The sequence below is a fragment of the Centroberyx gerrardi genome, chromosome 13, assembly GCF_048128805.1.
Source record: "Centroberyx gerrardi isolate f3 chromosome 13, fCenGer3.hap1.cur.20231027, whole genome shotgun sequence".
NCBI lineage: Eukaryota > Metazoa > Chordata > Actinopteri > Beryciformes > Berycidae > Centroberyx > Centroberyx gerrardi.
The window spans coordinates 30878252-30904348 of NC_136009.1; the positions used below are offsets into that span (position 1 = coordinate 30878252).

The following is a 26097-nucleotide window of genomic DNA, read 5'->3' on the forward strand; positions in this document are numbered from 1 at the left end:
TTGGACTGATCATAATGTAATCCAATATATTTAGTATATAATAATATAAACTAAATATATACTAAAAGCCATTTCTCTGTCATCATGTTGTTTATTTTGTTTATATTTGTAGTTTATTTATTTGTTGGGTTGAGACTCATTTCCACCATGATGCAGTTTCTACAGAATACGACATATTTAGTGAAAGAGCGGCAGGCTGATGCTGGATCCAGTCGTCCATCTGGATGGTAACTGTGTTTTGGAAAGTGCTTTATGAATACAGATGATTATGTTCAGTGTTAAAATAGTGACTAACTCTCTGATGTGTTCTAGGATCCAGGATCCAGTCGTCCATCTGGATGGTAACTGTGTGCTGCCTGTTGCTCCTCTGGTCCGCCTCCTCTCCCCTTTAAAACCTCTGACACAATGGAAAACTACACCATAGGTTCAACTGAGCTGTCGATCACAAGCGGCGGCCTTATCTGTCCACCGCAGGGAGCGATGGGAGGTTTGAGGACCTGTTAGAAACCACGCGGCCCTCATGTGATCTCACAAGCCGTCCTTATCTGGCCTCAGCTGAACCGGAGCCGCACTTCTACCAGGTTCAACAGAGGAAACGTCACTGGAGAAAATGCTTTTCCTCCCAAGTGTTGCTCTGTGCTCTCTGTGTTTAGGTGAGTGTTTCCAACCAATCAGGATCCAACAAACTCAACATTTAACAAACTCTGACAGTAACCTTCATTTATGTGTCCGTTTCTCTACAGCAGCGGTTGCCATGGCAGCAGAGCTGCTTCAGGACCAGTTATCATTGACCAGCAGAGAAGATGAGAAGGTTTCCTTCAGCTGTAAAAACACTGACCAGTGTTACAGCGATTATGTATTCTGGTACCAGAAGAAAGAGACAGAAACATTCAGAGTAATTCTTTATATTGATAAGAGGAGTTGTGACATTAATTCGGGTTACGGCCATCCTCAAAAAGATGATTTCTCAGCTGTAAGAAAGGGGAAAGGCTGTGAGTTGCGGATCAATAAAGTAAAACTCCTCCATTCAGCCACCTACTACTGCTCCTGTTATAAGTCAGGTTCCCACAGTGAGAAGTGATCCCTCCACCCTGTACAAAAACTCTGCAGCGTTAACCAAGAAATGAACAGATGGCGACTCTGTTTCTCAGAGGAAGAGACATTGATCTGAGAGCAGGAAACCACAGCCCAGGTTCAGATATTTCACCTCCCATCTCAGTTGTCATCTGGTTCTTAGAGGACACTGCTGAAGACACAGAAATGTCTCTGAGCTCTGAAGCTTTTCTTTACATTGTGTCGTTGCCACCGTGAGTTCTTCAAACCCATCTGCCGATAAAGAACCAATATCCTGGGTGTTGAATAAACTGAGGTACAAGTCCTCAGTTCTCCAGCTTCCTCCAATGTGTACACATCTAAAGAAGCGTACACATTGAGCTTTGGACAGTGTAACCCCCCCAATATTATATCCATTTTTAAACTTTGAAGAAGAGCTTTGACTTCAAACAACAATGTTATCAAGTCAGAAATTACTGCCAGGAAATCTGATTCAGACTAAAATACATTTGACAGAAATACACAGTGGAAATACTCTGTAACACCGTCACATCTGTACCACAAAATCACAGATAGATTTAATGATCAACCTGCCAGGGTCTTTACTGCTGGGGTTGATTTATACATTTCATCTGATGATTAGATGTAAGACAGACAGACAGAGAGACAGACAGACAGACAGACAGACAGACAGACAGACAGATTTTTTTAGAATTTAGAAATTACTGCCAGGAAATCTGATTCAGACTACCGTAATTCCTCTAATATCGGCCCGGGTCTTTATTTACCTCAACTGCAGAGGGTACCAGGCCTTTATTGGAAGCAGGCTCATATTAGAAACAGGCCTTTATTTCTAATTCCCTCTGTTTGATAAGTATATTTGCTCATATTTTAGTACGAAGCCTCCTTGTTTTCTGATCTGCTTCTGTCGGGGTTCGTTAGGTAGCCGTTTTGTGGCACTTGCACGTTACTACAAACTACAGTTACATTATATAACTACAAACTACAGTTACAAACAGGCAGCAGGAGTTTACCGGTATCCACCGTTGTTTGCATGTAAGCTGAAGCTAACTGAAGCTAAGAATAGAATCTATACAGTTATTTCATATCGCCGTTGGAGGATTCGGCACGCCGAGGGCTAGTCTTGTTTCCTTTGTTTTTTTCCCCGGCCTGTATTTGAGGCCGGCCTTTATTTGTTCGTGTCGACCACGCCCCCGGCCATTATCGGAGACCCGGCTTTTACAGTTTTTCTCAGTGGCTTTGGTACATTTCTCAGATCAGAATTGAAATTCTCAAAACTTCTTGTTCAACCTCCACATCATCTAGTCACTTGTGCACATCATAAAAGCAATTTCTCATTCTTTTGAACAAATTGCAAATGCTTTGGCACATTCATGCAAATGATTATGTACAATTGTCTGCTGTTTCCTACATTATCAATTGCTCATGTCATGTTGATCAAAATGTATTATACTGGTTCTCTGTTGAATAGTCTTACCCCCCAAAACATCTAGGCATTAGTTCATTGCATAAGTCATTACATGCAAAATGGTTGAACCAGTTGTCATAATCTGTCAAGCATATTTTCTATACATTTCTATTAGACTTTTTTTGTAAATGTGTCCTGAATTGATGAATTGCTCTCAGGTGAATCTTGACTTTCACTAAAGAAGGGGAATGTGTGATGCGTAGGGTTAGGGTTACCGGTTGATCAACCAATGATCAACCGGTTCTCTAAAATATCTCAGAGGTGCATCTCATGAACCTTCAATTGGCAAGCATATATAGATGTTTACATTTCTAATTTTGTATTTTTTTCCTTTGTGCTATACAGTGCTGTGAAACAGTCTTGTCTTTTTCTTTTCTGTATCGTAATGACATGGTCTGTCAACAAATTACAGTACAAACAGTAAAAGCATAAATGTGAATCCTGTCCAATCTCTTGCAATCAATCTCCCACATGCAGTAATGTGGAACTTTGTACTGTTGAAATTGAAATATGCCATACAGAAAAAGTGCAGCCTTGTGCATTTTCAATCGTTGTCATCAAAACCTGAGCCATAGTTTACATCAGAAAATACTTACAGAGTCACTGTTATATTGACAACATGACTAAGCATTTTGACTGTCTTGTTTGTAAACAATGACACAAGGACTTGTCATTCTGATGGCACTGACATGTTCACTGACATGTTCACTGACATGTTCACTGACATAAATATTTACTTTTGAGAGATAGACTAAGGGTTTTGAGCAAGTTACGGCTTTTGCAGGTAATCCATTGTGTGGTGCTGTTTGTACGAAGTGTTTTGAGAAATGCACTTACTGTTTTGCAAATGTTAAGGATGATTCGAGAAATGTACCAAAGCGACTGAGAAAAACTGTAATTGACTACAGGCCACTATTAGAGGATTTATGGTAAAATACATTTGACAGAAATACACAGTGGAAATACTCTGTAACACCGTCACATCTGTACCACAAAATCACAGATAGATTTAATGATCAACCTGCCAGGGTCTTTACTGCTGGGGTTGATTTATACATTTGAACTGATGATTAGATGTAAGACAGACAGACAGAGAGACAGACAGACAGACAGACAGACAGTTGTTTCTGATGAGAGAGAGAAAGAGAGAGGGAGAGAGAGAGAGACAGAGAGAGAGAGAGATATAGACACAGAGAGAGAGAGAGAGAGAGAGATTTAATGTGAGAGTGTGTGAAGAAAGTGAAGAAGATGGAGGATATAAAGTGAATCAGTAAAGTGTAAAGTTCAGTCAGCTGTATGACAGTCAGCATTGTTTCTACACAGACAACATTAGACAAGAGAAGGAGCACAAACCCGCTGCCAATATTTTTAACATGACGGCATGATCTTACTGTGGCGGACCGCCATGACAATATAGATAGAATATAGATATAGATATATAGATATAGATATAGATATAGATAATATAGATATAGGGGAAAGACTGGCAGACCAGAGAGGAAACACCTTATATTTATGTATATGGGTAAAACTTTTCTTTAAACTGAGGCTGCCGGATCGTTCCGGCCCAATTGAAGCGTTTATTTAGGTGGAAATTCAGTGGATCTAGATACCAGAGAGAACATTTCTCTGTTCAGAGAGCAACATCATCTGCAGCTGAAGATCTAGTTAGTTAATGGAAGTCAACACCTTCACCTGCTTTTCCATTGACGTCAATGGGAAGCCAAGCCGATTGCTGGTGCTGATGTGAACGCACCTTTAAGGTTCCACACTTCCAGGAGAGAGAAACCTGGAAGTTAAAGAAGCAGGTTTGTGACTGAGAGGTCGCTGGTTCAAATCCCAAGACTCCTTGTTCAAATGTGTCCAAGGAAAGTAAGGAGTAACGCTCTCCCCTCCTTTAATCCTGTTGAGGTTCCCTTGAGCAAGGCGCTGAACCCCCTGCTCAAGAGTGAAGCTGTGAAACTGTAGGAATGACAAATAAAGTTTCAAAAGCAGTTTCAATCGGCTGCAGAAGAGCAACTTCCAGTGAGTTAAAGTCTAATTTAGTAAATGTTTCTAAACTGATAGACAACACGTCTCCTCTGTTGGACTCATTTTAAATCTAGGAGGAATCTAGGATCCCGCCTCTTTCTGCCTCAGTGGCTCAAATAAAGGACCAGAAATGAAGATTTGACAGTCATGTTGATAAGAACATTAGAGAAACATCATGAAGCCCAAATATGAGACTTGATCAATAATTTGGACATGTTCACCTCAGCTGACAGATGGAACAACACAGACAGTTTATGTTACAGGATATTTCACTGTGGGAGGAAACTGGTACAAGATCTTTGGTTCTGGCACCAGACTGTATGTGACAGGTAAGACAAAATGTTCCTTTTTCCTGCAGTGAAAATGTGTCTTTAGTTTGTTTTCTGCTGCTTTAGGCTTTACATGTTAGTCTTTCATCACTGGTTGAGAATTCAATATGCAGCCATTCATACATTAAAAACTAAATTAGTATGTGAAGGACGTTTGTGTTGCTTCATCATTTTCTTGTGCAGCCGAACATCTTAAAAATCTGCCAAGTGATTTGAGAAACTCAGCACTGATTCTCTAATTCCATTCTATATTATCACAGGCTGATATTCAATGTATGTGACTGAATTATCATGATGGAGGAAAAGGATTTCTATTGCTTCATATTCATACAGCCCATAATAACATCCTCTTAATCTGTAGGTTACAGATATTTTATTTATTATTTGATCTATCTCATTTATTTGTAAGGGACCATGTACAATGTTAAACATCAATGTTACCATTTGATGTATTGTACCAGATTTAGCTTAGAGCTCATTTTCATCTGCAGTCCCTTGGCAGGTTACAATTCAAAACATACATATATACAATCTGCAGCAAATACAAACACACAACATTAACACATAATAGACATTGAAGTATACAAAATGTAAAAACCAGTGCAGAGTGCATGTGCTTTAAAAATGAAGTCAGTTACAGTCTACAAATCAGTGGTTGCATGTTTGTTTAGCTTTAAGCCAGATTTTTAATTCAGCTTTAAAACTGCTAAAGGAATATACAAAATATCATAAATAATTTAAATTATTCAATGATGCTTAATATATTTTATATGGTATATAATGGTAAATATATTTTGATGGTCGATGATGTTAAATCTATTTTATATAGATGTTCTATATTAAAATATATTTACCATCATATAAAAGGCTTATATAAAATATATTTACCATATGTATTTTATATATTATTTATATGTATTTGTTTATTTGATAATCAAAAAAAAAGCACAGCCATCAGTCATGCATTAATTAAAATCATCGAGGAAAACACATAAAGTTTCCAAAACTTATTTCCAATGTGGTCCTCTTTATATGATGGTAAATATATTTTATATATTTTATATATTATCTGATGGTAAATGTGTGTTGTATGGTATCTGATGGTAAATGTGTGTTGTATGGTATCTGATGGTAAATGTGTGTTGTATGCTTCATGATGTGATGTGGTGTTTTATCTCTGGCTGTAAACTGCTGTTGACTAGATGAATGTGTGACTGTCTTGTCAAACCTCAGCTGAGCGAGTCGTGAAGCCCAAAGTGAGCGTGTACCCAGCGTCCAGAGCGGACCTGAAGGGGAAGAGCTCCCTGCTGTGTCTGGCCACATCCATGTTTCCTCCTCTGGTCCGGTTCTCCTGGAGGAGAGAGGAGACCGGGACTACCGAGGGAGAGACGGTGGAGCTCGGAGAGCCGGGCCGCCCCGCCGCCATCCTGCTTATCGATCGGGAAAAGGCGGCGGCGTATCCATACGTCTGCTCCGTGAAGCACCAAGGAGGCGCGGTGGAAGCCCGGATACCAGCAGGTAATGAAGGCCGGCCGCTTGTGTTTAGCGCTGATTTAGCTTCATTTTTCACATTGGACTCCTTTTCTATTTCAGAGCCTCCTGTGGCTCCAACAACAGCTGCTGCAGCCAGCGGCCCTCCAGAAAGAGACACAGCTCACCAGACTGACTGTAAGATCACCTGCTGCTGCACATTCACTACTCAGCATTTGGACAGTTTGGGGCTTTACAGCTGTGAGGAGCACAAGCTACATTTAAACTGACTGTTTTGGTCTAGAGTTTTCTACATGTTGTTGTGTATGATCATCACCTTGGAACAGGTGTGTTATGTCACCTGATTTTCTGCTAGGGTTTCTGGGTATTTCAGATGGAGATTCTCTGCTGTTTGGAATCAGTTTGAGGAAGAGCTTGTTGCTCCAAACGTCACTTCTTTATAAAGTTTTCATATGGGAGCGTTTCTGTGTGCGGATCTTCTGTCCTTCACTTGATATTTTCTTTGATCCGGCACCTTTCTTCTGGATGTGCAGATGTGTTTTGTTCTTGATTTTTCCTGAAGACTAAATGCAAAACATTTCCTGCTGTTTGTCTCGTCTCCAGTCTTGAGCAGTCTCGAGCACCAAGGAGGCGCGGTGGAAGCCCAGATACCAGCACAAACCTTACAAAATCGTACAAACTGTAAGATCACCTGCTGCCTTTGCAAATTCACAACAAATCATTTGTACAATTTGGGGGATTTACAGTGTGTGATGATCAGAATCTAAACGGCTTTACTGAAGACTAAATGCAAAACATTTCCATAGTTGGATGAATGAGCAAACAGAGAGGAATGGTTGACTTGTGCTGTTTGTCTTGTCTCCAGTCTCCTTCCAGTCCCAGTGCAGGGTGAAGCTGCTCTCTCTGGTTTACACAGTGATGATAGTGAAGAGCATGGTGTACTGCTGTGGACTCTCTCTCCTCATGATCCATACAAACAAGGGAGGCTCCACCAACACACATGCTGACTGACTGCCATGTTCCTCTGCTTTCTGTCCAGCTTTTCATCCGTACAAATGTTTCTCTCATCTTGTTGTTCCTGTTTCAAATTGTTTCAATAGAGCAAAAAATTGAGTTTTTTATTCCAGATTCATGATTGTGTATTTGTGTTGTTTTATTTGGTATTAATTAATAAAAAGAAACAGTTTTAATAAATTTGTTTTAAAAAATAATCCAATCTGTCTCATAATTGAGTTCACCAGAACAATCTGAGCAGCAATCATAACAAATTCAGATTATGTTTATCTTATTTAGCCAAATTGTGAATTTGACATTATTATTAAAACAAATGTAATGAACATGTTTGATGTGTTAAGATCATTAAAGGATTTTATGAAGGCAGCATTGTACTTTCAGATATAAATTTTCATTGATATAGTTTCTTTCTTTCATCTAGATAGTTTCTTCTGCTGCCTTTTATCTTTTTAATTTGTTTTCAGAGAAACTTTACAAAATATTTAAGTTAGTATCAGTTACAGCATTTGTAATTTTTTGTCTATGATAATATTCTGAACATTTATTTGAACAATGAATGCTTTGCTCTATAATATCGTATTGCTTTGCTCAGCAGTAGATATATTGTTTATTATTGTCTACTATTGCTTCTCTTTTTTCTTAACATCTGCATTCTGTCAGGAAAGTTTTATTCTTATTTTATTTTTGTGAAGCGCTTTGTAAGCATTTTTTAAAAAGTGCCATATAAATAAAGACATGAAATTGTACATTTTGTCATTTTAAGAACACTGAGCATGATGGTTGTAATTTCTCTGAGAAATATCAGGTTTTTTTCATGAAGACCTTGTCAGTAATTCAGTGGTAATTCCATTATTCAGTGTAATGAAGTGTGTTTTGCTTCAGTTCATTGACTTTATATAATGTTTGTCAGGTTTGCTGCTTGCTGTACAGTGTCAGCAGCTGAAATGTTGCTGGAAGATGAACTCAAACAGAAATAAATGGGACTGAAATAATAATAATAATCCCTTTGTGAATTGCCAATCTGTTGTTACATTTCAGACTGTGTGTTTATGAAGTCAACATTCGTGTATCATAATGTTGGTGAATGCTGAGCAGCGATGAGGCGGGAAGGGTCGGGTTCAGGCTGTAAACGAGCTGATGTGGTTTCTGTTTCAGTCTTACTGTGTGGAAACAAAACCACTTCCTCAACAACATTATTAGCTTTTTAATGCTGCTATTCTTCCTCCTAGAGATAGAGAGAAAGAGGAGATCATATGAAAGATGGAGCAGGAGTAAGTCAGTCAGTAAAGCTTCACTTAAATAGACACTTTTTAAAACTCACAGTTTACAAAGCGCTTCCCAACAAGAGGATCAAAGACAGAAAAGACATGAAAGACAGAAAAGATTGAAGAGAAGACAAAAGCATCTTAAAACAACACAACCATACATATAGAAAGTAAAAACAGTAAAAACCATGAAGCATTTCAAACCCCATGATGATGAAAAGGTTAAACCTATACAATACACACATAAACTCCTCCATACACACAAGTCCTAACCAAATAAAGAGCAGAGACCCGTCCAGCCCCTCGTCAGGAAGGCCGGCCTGTAGAAGTGGGTTTTCAGCAGCTGCTTAAAGGAGACAACAGACTCTGATCTGATCGGCAGAGGGAGACGATTCCAGAGAGTTGGGGCCAAAACTGCCGAGACACGTTCTCCCTTAGTTTGGAATCTAGAATTGGAGACGACCGGCAGACCTCCACCTGAGGACCTAAGTGAAGTCACGGGCCGATAAAGAGTCAGCGGCTCACAGATAGAACCGGGTTCCAGGCCGGTCCAGGCCTTGTAGGTGATTCAGAGGATCTTAAAGCAATATTCCACTTAGTTTTAACATGGGGGTTATTTATTTGAAAAGCACAATATAAACTACTCACCAAGACCAGATGCAGCTGGACCAGTTTGTAGAGTTTGAATGAGCCACCAAAATCTCCTGAAAACTGACATTGAACACGTTGGTGAACAGATTCAACAACAGATCCTGCTGGAAGACAATAAAGCAGCAACTGGTCCGTCCTCATTTTGCATTTCTATTCTTGCTTTACACTAAAATGAGTCAAATAAAAGTAGATCCGGTCTCCCCAACAGGAACTATCTCTCCTAAATGGTATCCCTCCGCTGTGTTCTCTTCTATCAATAAAAATGCTGTTTGGTGAGATTCTGTTCTGAAGCGTGGGACCAACAGTCAGCTGGAAATCACAGCAGCAGATCTGTTGTTGAATCTGTTCACCAACGTGTTCAATGTCACTTTCCATTCAAATGAATGGGAAGTCAAAATCTGAACGCTACAAACTGGTCCGGCTGCATCTGATCTTGGTGAGGAGATTATATTCTGCTTTTCAAATAAATAAGTCCATGTTGAAACTAAGTGGAATATTGCTTTAAAGAAAGTTGTTCAGCAGTCAGGACTCATCAAACCCGTCCTGCTGCCAGTGAAGCAACATGTGATTTGCTGCTGGGTGACGCTGACGATAACAGACAGGCTGTGGTTTCACTGCAGCTCCACACCGCTCACTGTGGTTTGTCATATCAACAAAATGACAGTTACAATTATTTCTTTTGGTTAAGAATCCTTCCAGGAAGCCCGGCTTTATTTCCACAGAGTCTCAACTCAATCTGTGGGATTTTCCTGACCGAAGTCACATGTGAATTCAAAGCACATGTGCATTTTGGACACGTGTTGCTTTTCACATGTGAACGTCTTGATTTGTTTTACATTGTATTCTGACATCATGTGACAGTTTTTACTTCAGATGTGAACATTTCAGTTCATAGCTGAAGTGTTTTTTTCATCTTCCATTGCATGTGAAACAATATTTGTTTCACATGTGAAAACTTAATTTCACATGCAAACAGACAGTTTGTGACCTTGGAATTATACGGTTCTATGTGACTTTTTGTCCAAACTGAGTTGGTCACATAAACCTGTGGAACCTATTCTACCTATTTTTGAGTCTGTCATTTCTAAAACAAAAGGCCCCGACTCCATTTAACTCAGTGGATGCTGAACATTTTGAAGCTCAATATGTCAAAACTCCTGAAGGGAGATGGAACCATATAATTCTAAGCTCATATATTTCACTCATTCAGTCGTTTCCACAGAGGAAATGAGAAATTTCACCTTCAAATCTGAAAAGAAGCTTTGAATTCAATGAGGCTTTTCACATGTGACTTTGTTCTCAAAAACACTCAAAAAAGTTGTTGTCTACTAATTGTTTATGTATTCATGATGTGCATTTTTCAGTGTTTTCTATTTGCATTTTCAGCCTCACATCACAAGTCGCTCTGCAGCAAGATTTCCAGAAATCCTCCTTCGACGTCACTGCTACACTAAAACATTTGAAATCATATATAATAAACATTATGATTTATCAGACTGAAAGCACAAAAACACACTGAGACGGTTCAGTGTGAAGTTTCTGTGCAGCAGCAGCCAAGACTCTCAGTTTCCTGTTTCAGGAACAAAAAAACATGTCGGTGTTTTGTTTTTCTAAGCAGAACTTCGATGTCAGCGTTGATTCCTCACAGCGCAGACGAATGAACTGCTGTTCAGTTCATTAGTTAAATAGCTTCATAAAGTTCATAGATTCCTGCAGAAAAACATGTGGAGTGTGGTTGTGATCAGTGAGGGATAAATCTGACTGAAGCAGCTGTCTGCACTATAGAGACAGCAGATACGACTCAGTAACTAACAGGAGAAAACTGCTTTCTTTACAGCTGAATTCTACACAAGCTGATGGAAACTAAAAGCCTTCGTCACGTGACGTTTTGCCAAAGTCAGCGCCAAGAGAGCAGAGAAATGACAGAGAGCATCCAATAAAAATAAGGATCTTCACACAACTCAGACACTGTGATGATGCAGTTTATTGACAATATCTATCTAATAATTCATGTGATTTTAGTCATATTTATTTGTTTATAAGTGACGAGGCCGCTCCAGTTAGTAATCCAGTCAGAAAACAGTCAGTCAGCATGTGTGTTGGTGGAGCCTCCCTTGTTTGTATGGATCATGAGGAGAGAGAGTCCACAGCAGTACACCATGCTCTTCACTATCATCACTGTGTAAACCAGAGAGAGCAGCTTCACCCTGCACTGGGACTGGAAGGAGACTGGAGACAAGACAAACAGCACAAGTCAACCATGAGTGTAGATCTGAACAGGAATGACGGTTCTATCACTTCAGATTCTATGTTTGATTCCTGCAGCAGTCAGTTGATCCTGCAGTGAGCTGACTGAGCTCAGTCTGCATCAAATCACCAGACAGAACAAATAAAACAACAAGAACAAATGTTAAGATACAACAAATGATATTTGTAATGTAACAGCTGGTTGACAGGCAGGAGATCCTGACTGAACTCTGTGGTAACAGTAACAGCAGATGAAGCAGACTATCTGTAGTGAGGTGTCGCCCCCTGCTGCCTGCAGGCCGCAGCTACAGCGGAGCGCTACTGTCAGCTGGAAAGTCAAATAGAACCAAACGGTTCCACTGCATTGGTCACAACTCCGCCATCTTTTACCTGATTCCTTAGCTACTTTCAAACAAAGTAAAGGCAAGTCCAAGAAGCCTGCAGACCGAATCTGGTGTCATTCTGACCTGCGGTTCATAAGAAGAATATTTTTGGAGGTTTTTCAAAAAATCCAAAATGGCAGAATGTTTTATAGGCGGAGCTTATCGGTCCTACAGGCAAAACTGTTCATCATGATCAGATACATATCTGTACCAAGTTTCACATCTCTACGACTAACAGGACGGCGGGGCTGAGCCTCAGACTTTGGGAGCTTATTACAGCGCCCCCTATGGGCCAGTCAGTGACATCATTGGTTTCCCAGTAGCAGTTGACCTGAACTATCTATATGTCAAAATGGACAAAGAGTTATCAATGTATGGACGAGTTATTGGACAAAATACAGGAAAATACTACTACCACTGCTCCTACTACTACTACTACTACTACTACTACTACTACTACTACTACTACTAATAATAATAATAATAAGAATTCCAGTAGTTACAGCTTGCTAAATTCTCTTGTGTGCATTCTAACTTGAATTCAGGCATTAGCAAATGATTGACGATTCAGATAATGTTCGATTAGAGTTTTAATAGACAGGCCTAGTTAGGATTTCCTCAGTGAAGCTGAGAAGAGACAGGAGACGGTCAGGAGTTTAGGATTTGCTTCTGAAATGACAAAATTAGATTTTTCCTATCTTTGACATTTAGGACAGAACAAACACTCAGGATGTTTTTCTGTAATGAGGCTCCTGAACACTAAACTCTCTCATTCCACTAATCTGACTGAAACTGATATTCTCATGTTTTCATTCAAAATGAGATTTTCCGTTCAACTGAAAGTAAGTGAAACCTAAAAAGTAGAATTAATTTCTGAAAAACGAAATCTCTTGCTCCCTGCAGGTTTATTGATCCAGGTAAACTTCCTGGATATTGACGCTCACATGATGTTTTTTATTACCAAACTGCTTTCATTTCATGTTTCTCACAATGTTAGAAAGGGGTGTTCAGGAGATTATCACCACCATGGCACAACGGTCAGGCTGTAAGAAAAATGTCCCACAGTCCAGTCCAGATAGATGCATCGAAGTTTATTTGTAGTTCATATTGTATACATGTCTCTGTGTGTGTATGTTTGTGTGGTTCTGCAATACAATCAAGGAAAAAAAGAAAGAATACAATAAACAGAATAATCACCTCAATTAAGTTCAATTCAAATATTCATATGTGCACATTACTGCAGGTACCTGAGGAATTATTGAATTAAGTTAAACTGTAACTCATCTACAAAAGACACTATATAGACTATAACAATCTAGAATAACAGCTACAATACTACATATAACGCTACAGATAACTGCCAATAATGACTACAGCTGACATATCCAAACACCAGTTACTGCATCAAGCAGGAAGCAGGTATATATTAACAGATGTACATGAACTCAGAATATTTTACCATTAACAATTAATAATAATTCAAAGTAAATCATCACTTACATTTGTCATTTACGCACAATCTTAAGGGCAGCGGGAACGCTGGTAATTCGGAAGTTGTGGGAACACAATTCTCAGACAAAGGAAACAAACAGTGCATCAATCCTAATCATAGACAGCTTGGCAGTGAGGTGAAGTGGTAGGGTAAAGGTCAAGTGGGAGGGAGTAGAGAATCATGGGAGACTGAGTTCTATAGAGGGAGTAACTCTTTTCTACACAATTTCTCACAAAAAAAATGTTACAAGGTTGAGTGTCGAGTTCAGAAAAATGTTAAAATGTAAATCTGCACTGAAAGAGTTCTGCTACTTTGAACTGTTGAACTGGATGGATTTTCATTGACTATAATGTAATTATTTAGTTGACTAAAACCACAGGCCATTTTATTCAGTAAATAACTGAATTTAATCAATATGACATGAATAAATTCTGACTAAATTTTAAGGCTATTTTCATCAAAAGAACAAGAGACTGTGACTGGATTTAAAAATGCAGTGAAAATGAACACTGGAGGCTGAAGGAAGAAGTAGTTCAAGGTGCATTATAATAATATATTGTAGAAGTGGCAGGAATGTGGAGACGGACAACTTCTCTCGTTGACTACACCAACTCGTGTGTCATTTATTTGAAACCAGCAGAGCAAGAGAATTTACATCGCGCTGCCCAAAAACACAACAACACTACGTCGAGCTGACGTCACTCAGGAAACCAGACTTTCTTAAAGGGACCGTGTCTGCTTAACCCTGAGACGCACACAATATAACTGTGTGTTAAACATACCCAAACCACAGATTATGGTGAATAATGTCCATAGAGTCCGCCACAATATAATAATAATCTGTATTTATAAGGCACTTTTCAAAATAAAGTTACAAAGTGCTGCACAAACAGGAGAGATAAAAGACACAGGACAGATCAATAAAACAGAGAGATCAATGAGGTCAAACGGTAAAATCTACATACAGATGATCTATCGCCTCTATCGGCCTCTACTGGCGACCAGTGGGAATTACAACAGGAGAGATTTGGTTAAAAAACAGTTGGGGCCAGAAAGTGAGTTTTAAAAGCTTTTAAAAAGTCTGTCTGTGAAATGAGGCAGCAAACACCTGAATTATATCGCCTTTAAATGAAGAAACAACAACAACACATCTGTAGGAGAGAGAGATGCTGTTGGGAAGCTCCATGGTGCCAGGATCAGTCTAACAGACCAAAAACACAACTTCACATTTCTGTTAAAGACGAGGAAAAAGTGAACAGTTCAGTGTTTTAGGTGTCGTTTTCTTTTACTGACAAGTAGCAGTAATACTAGTAACAGTAGTGGTAGTAATACTAGTATCAGTAGTAGTAGTACTAGTAGTACTAGTAGTAGTAGTAACAGTAGTAGTAGTAGCAGTAATACTAGTAACAGTAATACTAGTAACAGTAGTAGTACTACTAGTAGTAGTAACAGTAGTAGGTAGTAGCAGTAATACTAGTAAAAGTAATACTAGTAACAGTAGTAGTAGTAGTAGTAATACTAGTAACAGTAGTAGTAGTAATACTAGTAACAGTTGTAGTAGTAGTAGTAATACTAGTAACAGTAGTAGTAGTAGTAATACTAGTAACAGTAGTAGTAGTAGTAGATAGCAATACTTTTAATCAGCACGGGCTCTCTGCTAATGATCTAGTAAATAATTTTAACAGAACATGCCCGACTATCCTTGATGACATCGCCCCTATTAAGATGAAAAGCACAAAACCCAACGCCTTGCCGTGGCTAAATGACCATACAAGAGATTTAAAGAGGCAATGCAGGAGAGCTGAGAGGAAATGGAAAAAAGACAAACTCAAGGTATCTCTTGTCACCCATAAAAGTTTGATGTTGGCCTATCAGCATGCAGTTAAGGAAGCAAGGTATTCCTATTTCTCAAATTTGATTGTTAACAGTTGCCACAACCCCAGGGTCTTATTCCAAACAGTCAACTCAGTAGTTAGTCCTCCTCCTAGTCAGCATATGGAAGCATCCACTGAGAAATGTGAGCAGTTTCTCCAACATTTCTTAAGTAAAATTGATGAGATAAGGCTCCAGATTGTACCGGAATCCAGAAACCTCTGTATCTGTACTGAACCCTCTGCCACTGTGACTCACTTTAAACACATTTCTATGTTGGACTTAGAGGAGATAATCTCTCAATTAAATTAATCTACCTGTCAATTAGATATCATCCCCACTAGGTTTCTGAAGGAGGTATTTCAGACAATTGGTCCAAATATTCTTTCAATTACTAACTGCTCATTGTGTGCTGGCTCATTCCCCTCCAGTTTTAAACATGCAATAGTCCGACCTCTCCTGAAGAAACCTACACTTGACCCTCTCATTTTCAACAATTTTCGACCAATTTCGAACTTACCTTTTTTATCAAAAATTGTAAAAAAGGCTATTGCCTCACAATTAATTTAATTTATGAATAACCGCAACATTTTTGAGCAATTTCAACCTGGTTTCTGTGCCCAGCATAGCACAGAAACAGCTCTTATTAAGGTCTCAAATGACTTATTGCTCGCCGCTGATTCTGGGGCTTGTTCAGTTTTAATCCTGCTTGACTTGAGCTCTGCATTTGATACAGTCGACCACGGTATCCTGATAAACGCCTGGAAAACTGGGTTGGCATTAAGGACACTTCTCTTGCCTGGCTTCGCTCCTACCTCTCTGACAGGTCCTTCTGTTGTAATGGGAGAAGTCTCCTCATCCCCAGCCCCCCTCTCATGTGGTGTTCCCCAAGGTTCAATTCTTGGTCCTTTATTATTTTCTATTTATATGCTTCCCTTGGGGCAGATCTTCCACAATTATAATATTAATTTCCACTGCTATGCGGATGACACCCAGCTCTATGTCCCGCTTAAAAGCGGTGCAGCTGATAACATCTCACGTGTTATGGCTTGTCTCTCGGATATCAAGTGCTGGATGTCACAAAACCTCCTCCAGCTTAATGAGTCCAAATCTGAGGTCATTCTATTTGGCTCTCCTAACTCGATTTGTGACTGATATGTTATACTCTTACAAATAAAGTTTATTATCATTATTATTATTATTATTATTATTAGTAGTAGTAGTAGTAGTAGTAATAGGCCTACTAGTAACAGTATTAGTAGTAGTAGTAACAGTAGTAGTATTAGTAGTAGCAGTAATAGTAGTAGTAATACTAGTATCCGTAGTAGTATTAGTAGTAGTAGTAACAGTAGTAGTAGTAGTAGTAACAGTAGTAGTAGTAGTAGTAGTAACAGTAGTAGTAGTAGTAGTAGTAGCAGTAACAGTAGTAGTAGTAGTAGTAGTAACAGTAGTAGTAGTAGTAGTAGTAGTAGTAACAGTAGTAGTATTAGTAGTCGAAGTAACAGTAGTAGTAGTATTAGTAGTAGTAGTAACAGTAGTAGTAGTAGTAGTAGTAGTAACAGTAGTAGTATTAGTAGTAGTAGTAACAGTAGTAGTAGTAGTAGTAGTAGTAACAGTAGTAGTAACAGTAGTAGTAGTAGTAGTAGTAACAGTAGTAGTATTAGTAGTAGTAGTAACAGTAGTAGTAACAGTAGTAATAGTAACAGTAGTAGTAACAGTAGTATTAGTAGTAGTAGTAACAGTAGTAGTAGTAGTAACAGTAGTAACAGTAGTAGTAGTATTAGTAGTAGTAGTAACAGTAGTAGTATTAGTAGTAGCAGTAACAGTAGTATTAGTAGTAGTAGTAACAGTAGTAGTATTAGTAGTAGTAGTAACAGTAGTAGTATTAGTAGTAGTAGTAACAGTAGTAGTAGTAAGTCTTCAGGTCAGTCAGTGTTCTCTCTTCATTTTCTCCACTAGATGGCTCTGTGTTGTTTTCACAGCTGCAGAAATAATAACAGAAGAACCTTCATGATGTCATCAGGTTGGATTCACTGTTGGTTCTGGTCTGACTGAAGGACTGGACTGTATGAACTTCACTTTAACAGTCACATCCACTAACAGTATTGTTTCTTCAGTAAAAACATGAACCAATGTGCTGTTTCCCATTTAACTCAACATCTTCCAACAAGACAAATCACTCCTCCTCTGTCAAGACAGTGTCACCTCTTCATCACCTCCTCTTCATCACCTCTTCATCACCTCCTCTTCATCACCTCTGGAGTCTTCATCAACTTTGGACTCTTCATCACATCCTTTTCATCACCTCTTTGTCACATCCTCCTCTTCATCACCTCCTCTTCATCACCTCTTCATCACCTCCTCTTCATCACCTCTTCATCACCTCCTCTTCATCACCTCTGGACTCTTCATCACCTCCTCTTCATCACCTCTGGACTCTTCTTCACCTCCTCTTCATCACATCTGGACTCTTCATCACCTCCTCTTCATCACCTCCTCTTCATCACATCTGGACTCTTCATCACCTCCTCTTCATCACCTCCTCTTCATCACCCTCTCTTCATCACCTCCTCCTCATCACCTCTGATCAGCTTCAGTTCCTAGATCAGCAGGGAGGTCAGAGGTCAGAGGTCAGAGGTCACAGCAGCAGATAACAGATAACTAATATTCCTGATGATCACTGTCAGTTATTCTGGATAAAAACATCAACTAAATGACTAAAGTGTAAGAATTTCAAAGTAGTTTTTCCTCTGTATTCTCTCTCTGTACTGGATGGCAGGTTGAACCTTTAATGCAGAAAGTGTAATTCTGTAGGGAAACATCTAGTTCAACACAATCCAAATAAATCCAGTTCCCTCTCAACATGGTGACAGGATATATACTGACTGTTTCACCTTTTCAAATCCTTTTAAAAGACCACATGAAGACTTCATTATTCACTTTATTATTCAATCATTGTAAAATCTGTTGGATCCGGTCTGTAAAGTGTCTCCATCATTAAAAATACCGTCGTTTGGTTTGACTTTGTGCTATGAAGCATTTTGTCAGAGGAAATCTCACTTCAAAATATCTCACTTTAAAATATTGATGTCATATCATCACAGAATCAAACTCCATATCGGTGTGATTTTCTTGGTGATCAGGTTTCATCTGGACTGGGACTAAAACTCTGACAACTGAGACGGTTTGACATCTGGACTCTATTCAATTCTGTTTTTGTCTGAACTGAAGTTTATATTTTACTAAAACACAACAAGGGAAAAATATTTTCTGCCGTGAGTCAGTTTCCTGTTTCAAAGCCAATGGAAGGAGAAAATATTCATTTAAATCAGAATATTAAAACAAGTGGACAGCAGCATCTGTTTGTCTCTGTTTCTATTATTGACTAGATTTTCTAATTCTTTGTTATTGACTGTATTATCTAATTCTCTGCTATTAATTGTGTATTATGGAACACTTTGTTATTGATTATGGATGAGTGTGTATGGTTTTGTGTTTTAAAGGACAGTTCCTGCCAGCAGCAGCCTGTTGTGTTTCAGAGGATTTAGGTAATATTAGCTGGTTTCCAATAACTAATCAATTCTTCATCATTCATGTTTTTGAGTCTAATTGATCACTGTATATAGAATATGGTATATAGTGAAAACAATATTTGATTGATAGAAATATTTCTCTCTTATTTTTTCCAGTTGTTAAATATAGTAGTGAGATTTCTGAATAACAGCTGGTGGCTTTTATTTTGTTCTACATTCAGAATTCTGTATTTTTGTTGTTTGGTTTTTTAATTGCTGGAAATTAATTAAATGAGAAATTTCACAAATATACAATAATTCATCCTCTTTATTATGATCTGAGCAGCAACATAATAAATTCAGAGTTTTTATTATTATTTTTTTAATCCAAATTTGAATGTGAAGTGGTCTCTAACAAAATAATGTTGGATTATGTAAAAAAAAAAAAAAACTAATAAAAAGGTAAAGAACAAAAATTAGATTAATATACATCAAGGGATTTTAAAATGGGAGTATTATATTCAATAAAGTTGAATTGTATTCAGTATTGTGTTCATTTCATCCAGGGTAAATTAATAAATTGTTTTCAATTTGATTTCAGTGTAACTTTACAAGAAATTTTATATATTTTATTATATTTATTTTATATGATTTGCAAAATGTCTAATTGATGTTTTCTATGATAACTGTGTCAGGCTGCCTTTGTTAATATTTTAAATATTCAGCAGTAATTTACATAATAAATGTTTTTCTTTATTAAGATGCAAATGGGAGAAATAGATTCATAAATTAGTTCTGCTGCTTCTTGGACTGATCATAATGTAATCCAATATATTTAGTATATAATAATATAAAGTAAATATATACTAAAAGCCATTTCTCTGTCATCATGTTGTTTATTTTGTTTATATTTGTAGTTTATTTATTTGTTGGGTTGAGACTCATTTCCACCATGATGCAGTTTCTACAGAATACGACATATTTAGTGAAAGAGCAGCAGGCTGATGCTGGATCCAGTCGTCCATCTGGATGGTAACTGTGTTTTGGAAAGTGCTTTATGAATACAGATGATTATGTTCAGTGTTAAAATAGTGACTAACTCTCTGATGTGTTCTAGGATCCAGGATCCAGTCGTCCATCTGGATGGTAACTGTGTGCTGCCTGTTGCTCCTCTGGTCCGCCTCCTCTCCCCTTTAAAACCTCTGACACAATGGAAAACTACACCATAGGTTCAACTGAGCTGTCGATCACAACCGGCGGCCTTATCTGTCCACCGCAGGGAGCGATGGGAGGTTTGAGGACCTGTTAGAAACCACGCGGCCCTCATGTGATCTCACAAGCCGTCCTTATCTGGCCTCAGCTGAACCGGAGCCGCACTTCTACCAGGTTCAACAGAGGAAACGTCACTGGAGAAAATGCTTTTCCTCCCAAGTGTTGCTCTGTGCTCTCTGTGTTTAGGTGAGTGTTTCCAACCAATCAGGATCCAACAAACTCAACATTTAACAAACTCTGTGACAGTAACCTTCATTTATGTGTCCGTTTCTCTACAGCAGCGGTTGCCATGGCAGCAGAGCTGCTTCAGGACCAGTTATCATTGACCAGCAGAGAAGATGAGAAGGTTTCCTTCAGCTGTAAAAACACTGACCAGTGTTACACCTATTCAGATCAGAACAGTTATGTATTCTGGTACCAGAAGAAAGAGACAGAAACATTCAGAGTGATTCTTAATATTAATAGGAGGGTGTCAAAGAATTGTGAAGTTGATTCACGTTACAACCATCCTCAAAAAGATGATTTCTCAGCTGTAAGAACAGAGAACGGCTGTGAGTTGCGGATCAATAAAGTAAAACTCCTCCATTCAGCCACCTACTACTGCTCCTGTTTGAAGTCAGGTTCCCACAGTGAGAAGTGATCCCTCCACCCTGTACAAAAACTCTGCAGCGTTAACCAAGAAATGAACAGATGGCGACTCTGTTTCTCAGAGGAAGAGACATTGATCTGAGAGCAGGAAACCACAGCCCAGGTTCAGATATTTCACCTCCCATCTCAGTTGTCATCTGGTTCTTAGAGGACACTGCTGAAGACACAGAAATGTCTCTGAGCTCTGAAGCTTTTCTTTACATTGTGTCGTTGCCACCGTGAGTTCTTCAAACCCATCTGCCGATAAAGAACCAATATCCTGGGTGTTGAATAAACTGAGGTACAAGTCCTCAGTTCTCCAGCTTCCTCCAATGTGTACACATCTAAAGAAGCGTACACATTGAGCTTTGGACAGTGTAACCCCCCCAATATTATATCCATTTTTAAACTTTGAAGAAGAGCTTTGACTTCAAACAACAATGTTATCAAGTCAGAAATTACTGCCAGGAAATCTGATTCAGACTAAAATACATTTGACAGAAATACACAGTGGAAATACTCTGTAACACCGTCACATCTGTACCACAAAATCACAGATAGATTTAATGATCAACCTGCCAGGGTCTTTACTGCTGGGGTTGATTTATACATTTGATCTGATGATTAGATGTAAGACAGACAGACAGACAGACAGACAGACAGACAGGCAGACAGACAGACAGATTTTTTTAGAATTTAGAAATTACTGCCAGGAAATCTGATTCAGACTACCGTAATTCCTCTAATATCGGCCCGGGCCTTTATTTACCTCAACTGCAGAGGGTACCAGGCCTTTATTGGAAGCAGGCTCATATTAGAAACAGGCCTTTATTTCTAATTCCCTCTGTTTGATAAGTATATTTGCTCATATTTTAGTACGAAGCCTCCTTGTTTTCTGATCTGCTTCTGTCGGGGTTCGTTAGGTAGCCGTTTTGTGGCACTTGCACGTTACTACAAACTACAGTTACATTATATAACTACAAACTACAGTTACAAACAGGCAGCAGGAGTTTACCGGTATCCACCGTTGTTTGCATGTAAGCTGAAGCTAACTGAAGCTAAGAATAGAATCTATACAGTTATTTCATATCGCCGTTGGAGGATTCGGCACACCGAGGGCTAGTCTTGTTTCCTTTGTTTTTTTCCCCGGCCTGTATTTGAGGCCGGCCTTTATTTGTTCGTGTCGACCACGCCCCCGGCCATTATCGGAGACCCGGCTTTTACAGTTTTTCTCTGTGGCTTTGGTACATTTCTCAGATCAGAATTGAAATTCTCAAAACTTCTTGTTCAACCTCCACATCATCTAGTCACTTGTGCACATCATAAAAGCAATTTCTCATTCTTTTGAACAAATTGCAAATGCTTTGGCACATTCATGCAAATGATTATGTACAATTGTCTGCTGTTTCCTACATTATCAATTGCTCATGTCATGTTGATCAAAATGTATTATACTGGTTTTCTGTTGAATAGTCTTACCCCCCAAAACATCTAGGCATTAGTTCATTGCATAAGTCATTACATGCAAAATGGTTGAACCAGTTGTCATAATCTGTCAAGCATATTTTCTATACATTTCTATTAGACTTTTTTTGTAAATGTGTCCTGAATTGATGAATTGCTCTCAGGTGAATCTTGACTTTCACTAAAGAAGGGGAATGTGTGATGCGTAGGGTTAGGGTTACCGGTTGATCAACCAATGATCAACCGGTTCTCTAAAATATCTCAGAGGTGCATCTCATGAACCTTTAATTGGCAAGCATATATAGATGTTTACATTTCTAATTTTGTATTTTTTTCCTTTGTGCTATACAGTGCTGTGAAACAGTCTTGTCTTTTTCTTTTCTGTATCGCAGTGACATGGTCTGTCAACAAATTACAGTACAAACAGTAAAAGCGTAAATGTGAATCCTGTCCAATCTCTTGCAATCAGTCTCCCACATGCAGTAATGTGGAACTTTGTACTGTTGAAATTGATACATGCCATACAGAAAAAGTGCAGCCTTGTGCATTTTCAATCATTGTCATCAAAACCTGAGCCATAGTTTACATCAGAAATACTTACAGAGTCACTGTTATATTGACAACATGGCTAAGCATTTTGACTGTCTTGTTTGTAAACAATGACACAAGGACTTGTCATTCTGATGGCACTGACATGTTCACTGACATGTTCACTGACATGTTCACTGACATAAATATTTACTTTTGAGAGATAGACTAAGGGTTTTGAGCAAGTTACGGCTTTTGCAGGTAATCCAGTGTGTGGTGCTGTTTGTACGAATTGTTTCGAGAAATGCACTTACTGTTTTGCAAATGTTAAGGATGATAGAGAAGAGAGAGACAGACAGAGAGAGAGATAGAGACACAGAGAGAGAGAGAGAGAGAGAGAGATGCCAAGCCGATTGCTGGTGCTGATGTGAACGCACCTTTAAGGTTCCACACTTCCAGGAGAGAGAAACCTGGAAGTTAAAGAAGCAGGTTTGTGACTGAGAGGTCGCTGGTTCAAATCCCAAGACTCCTTGTTCAAATGTGTCCAAGGAAAGTAAGGAGTAACGCTCTCCCCTCCTTTAATCCTGTTGAGGTTCCCTTGAGCAAGGCGCTGAACCCCCTGCTCAAGAGTGAAGCTGTGAAACTGTAGGAATGACAAATAAAGTTTCAAAAGCAGTTTCAATCGGCCGCAGAAGAGCAACTTCCAGTGAGTTAAAGTCTAATTTAGTAAATGTTTCTAAACTGATAGACAACACGTCTCCTCTGTTGGACTCATTTTAAATCTAGGAGGAATCTAGGATCCCGCCTCTTTCTGCCTCAGTGGCTCAAATAAAGGACCAGAAATGAAGATTTGACAGTCATGTTGATATGAACATTAGAGAAACATCATGAAGCCCAAATATGAGACTTGATCAATAATTTGGACATGTTCACCTCAGCTGACAGATGGAACAACACAGACAGTTTATGTTACAGGATATTTCACTGTGGGAGGCTACTTGTACGGGATCTTTGGCTCTGGCACCAGACTGTATGTGACAGGTAAGACAAAATGTTCCTTTTTCCTGCAGTGAAAATGTGTCTTTAGTTTGTTTTCTGCTGCTTTAGGCTTTACATGTTAGTCTTTCATCACTGGTTGAGAATTCAATATGCAGCCATTCATACATTAAAAACTAAATTAGTATGTGAAGGACGTTTGTGTTGCTTCATCATTTTCTTGTGCAGCCGAACATCTTAAAAATCTGCCAAGTGATTTGAGAAACTCAGCACTGATTCTCTAATTCCATTCTATATTATCACAGGCTGATATTCAATGTATGTGACTGAATTATCATGATGGAGGAAAAGGATTTCTATTGCTTCATATTCATACAGCCCATAATAACATCCTCTTAATCTGTAGGTTACAGATATTTTATTTATTATTTGATCTATCTTATTTATTTGTAAGGGACCATGTACAATGTTAAACATCAATGTTACCATTTGATGTATTGTACCAGATTTAGCTTAGAGCTCATTTTCATCTGCAGTCCCTTGGCAGGTTACAATTCAAAACATACATATATACAATCTGCAGCAAATACAAACACACAACATTAACACATAATAGACATTGAAGTATACAAAATGTAAAAACCAGTGCAGAGTGCATGTGCTTTAAAAATGAAGTCAGTTACAGTCTACAAATCAGTGGTTGCATGTTTGTTTAGCTTTAAGCCAGATTTTTAATTCAGCTTTAAAACTGCTAAAGGAATATACAAAATATCATAAATAATTGTAATTATTCAATGATGGTTAATATATTTTATATGGTATCTAATGGTAAATATATTTTGATGGTCGATGATGTTAAATCTATTTTATATAGATTTCATATTTCAAAATATATTTATCATCACATAAAAGGCCTATATAAAATATATTTACCATATGTATTTTATATATTATTTATATGTATTCATTTATTTGATAATAAAAAAAAATGCACAGCCATCAGTCATGCATTAATTAAAATCATCGAGGAAAACACATAAAGTTTCCAAAACTTATTTCCAGTGTGGTCCTCTTTATATGATGGTAAATATATTTGATATATTTGATATATTATCTGATGGTAAATGTGTGTTGTATGGTATCTGATGGTAAATGTGTGTTGTATGGTATCTGATGGTAAATGTGTGTTGTATGGTATCTGATGGTAAATGTGTGTTGTATGGTATCTGATGGTAAATGTGTGTTGTATGCTTCATGATGTGATGTGGTGTTTTATCTCTGGCTGTAAACTGCTGTTGACTAGATGAATGTGTGACTGTCTTGTCAAACCTCAGCTGAGCGAGTCGTGAAGCCCAAAGTGAGCGTGTACCCAGCGTCCAGAGCGGACCTGAAGGGGAAGAGCTCCCTGCTGTGTCTGGCCACATCCATGTTTCCTCCTCTGGTCCGGTTCTCCTGGAGGAGAGAGGAGACCGGGACTACCGAGGGAGAGACGGTGGAGCTCGGAGAGCCGGGCCGCCCCGCCGCCATCCTGCTTATCGATCGGGAAAAGGCGGCGGCGTATCCATACGTCTGCTCCGTGAAGCACCAAGGAGGCGCGGTGGAAGCCCTGATACCAGCACAAACTGACTGTAAGATCACCTGCTGCCTTTGCAAATTCACAACAAATCATTTGTACAGTTTGGGGGATTTACAGTGTGTGATGATCAGAATCTAAACGGCTTTACTGAAGACTAAATGCAAAACATTTCCATAGTTGGATGAATGAGCAAACAGAGAGGAATGGTTGACTTGTGCTGTTTGTCTTGTCTCCAGTCTCCTTCCAGTCCCAGTGCAGGGTGAAGCTGCTCTCTCTGGTTTACACAGTGATGATAGTGAAGAGCATGGTGTACTGCTGTGGACTCTCTCTCCTCATGATCCATACAAACAAGGGAGGCTCCACCAACACACATGCTGACTGACTGCCATGTTCCTCTGCTTTCTGTCCAGCTTTTCATCCGTACAAATGTTTCTCTCATCTTGTTGTTCCTGTTTCAAATTGTTTCAATAGAGGAAAAAATTGAGTTTTTTATTCCAGATTCATGATTGTGTATTTGTGTTATTTTATTTGGTATTAATTAATAAAAAGAAACAGTTTTAACAAATTAGTTTAAAAAAATAATCCAATCTGTCTCATAATTGAGTTCACCAGAACAATCTGAGCAGCAATCATAACCAATTCAGATTATGTTTATCTTATTTAGCCAAATTGTGAATTTGACATTATTATTAAAACAAATGTAATGAACATGTTTGATGTGTTAAGATCATTAAAGGATTTTATGAAGGCAGCATTGTACTTTCAGATATAAATTTTCATTGATATAGTTTCTTTCTTTCATCTA

The 26097-nt window shown here is 38.5% G+C and overlaps 2 protein-coding genes across 2 annotated transcripts; both read left to right on the plus strand.

The window, feature by feature from the left end:
• The first annotated feature begins 610 nt into the window (after nucleotides 1-610).
• Nucleotides 611-11972, plus strand: LOC139909992 (immunoglobulin lambda-1 light chain-like). Its single transcript, XM_078287901.1, has 6 exons — nucleotides 611-641; nucleotides 732-1061; nucleotides 4837-4902; nucleotides 6136-6570; nucleotides 6997-7074; nucleotides 11869-11972. The coding sequence occupies exons 1-6, from the start codon at nucleotides 611-613 to the stop codon at nucleotides 11970-11972; spliced, it is 1044 nt and encodes a 347-aa protein (XP_078144027.1).
• An 8272-nt stretch (nucleotides 11973-20244) lies between these two features.
• Nucleotides 20245-25759, plus strand: LOC139908976 (immunoglobulin lambda-1 light chain-like). Its single transcript, XM_078287902.1, has 5 exons — nucleotides 20245-20275; nucleotides 20368-20721; nucleotides 23714-23761; nucleotides 25051-25387; nucleotides 25503-25759. Exons 1-5 carry the CDS (start codon nucleotides 20245-20247, stop codon nucleotides 25672-25674), a joined length of 942 nt encoding a protein of 313 aa, XP_078144028.1. The 3' UTR covers nucleotides 25675-25759.
• Nucleotides 25760-26097: the final 338 nt, after the last annotated feature.

Bases quoted from the DNA above. Each gene is read 5' to 3' on its own strand.
- LOC139909992 (XM_078287901.1), top strand. From the start codon at position 611: ATGCTTTTCCTCCCAAGTGTTGCTCTGTGCT. The intron at 4,903-6,135 runs GTAAGACAAAAT...GTCAAACCTCAG, and splicing joins CACCAGACTGTATGTGACAG to CTGAGCGAGTCGTGAAGCCC. The intron at 6,571-6,996 runs GTAAGATCACCT...TCTCGTCTCCAG, and splicing joins CACAGCTCACCAGACTGACT to TCTTGAGCAGTCTCGAGCAC.
- LOC139908976 (XM_078287902.1), top strand. From the start codon at position 20,245: ATGCTTTTCCTCCCAAGTGTTGCTCTGTGCT. The intron at 20,276-20,367 runs CTCTGTGTTTAG...ATTTATGTGTCC, and splicing joins CCCAAGTGTTGCTCTGTGCT to GTTTCTCTACAGCAGCGGTT. The intron at 25,388-25,502 runs GTACAGTTTGGG...GAGGAATGGTTG, and splicing joins AAATTCACAACAAATCATTT to ACTTGTGCTGTTTGTCTTGT.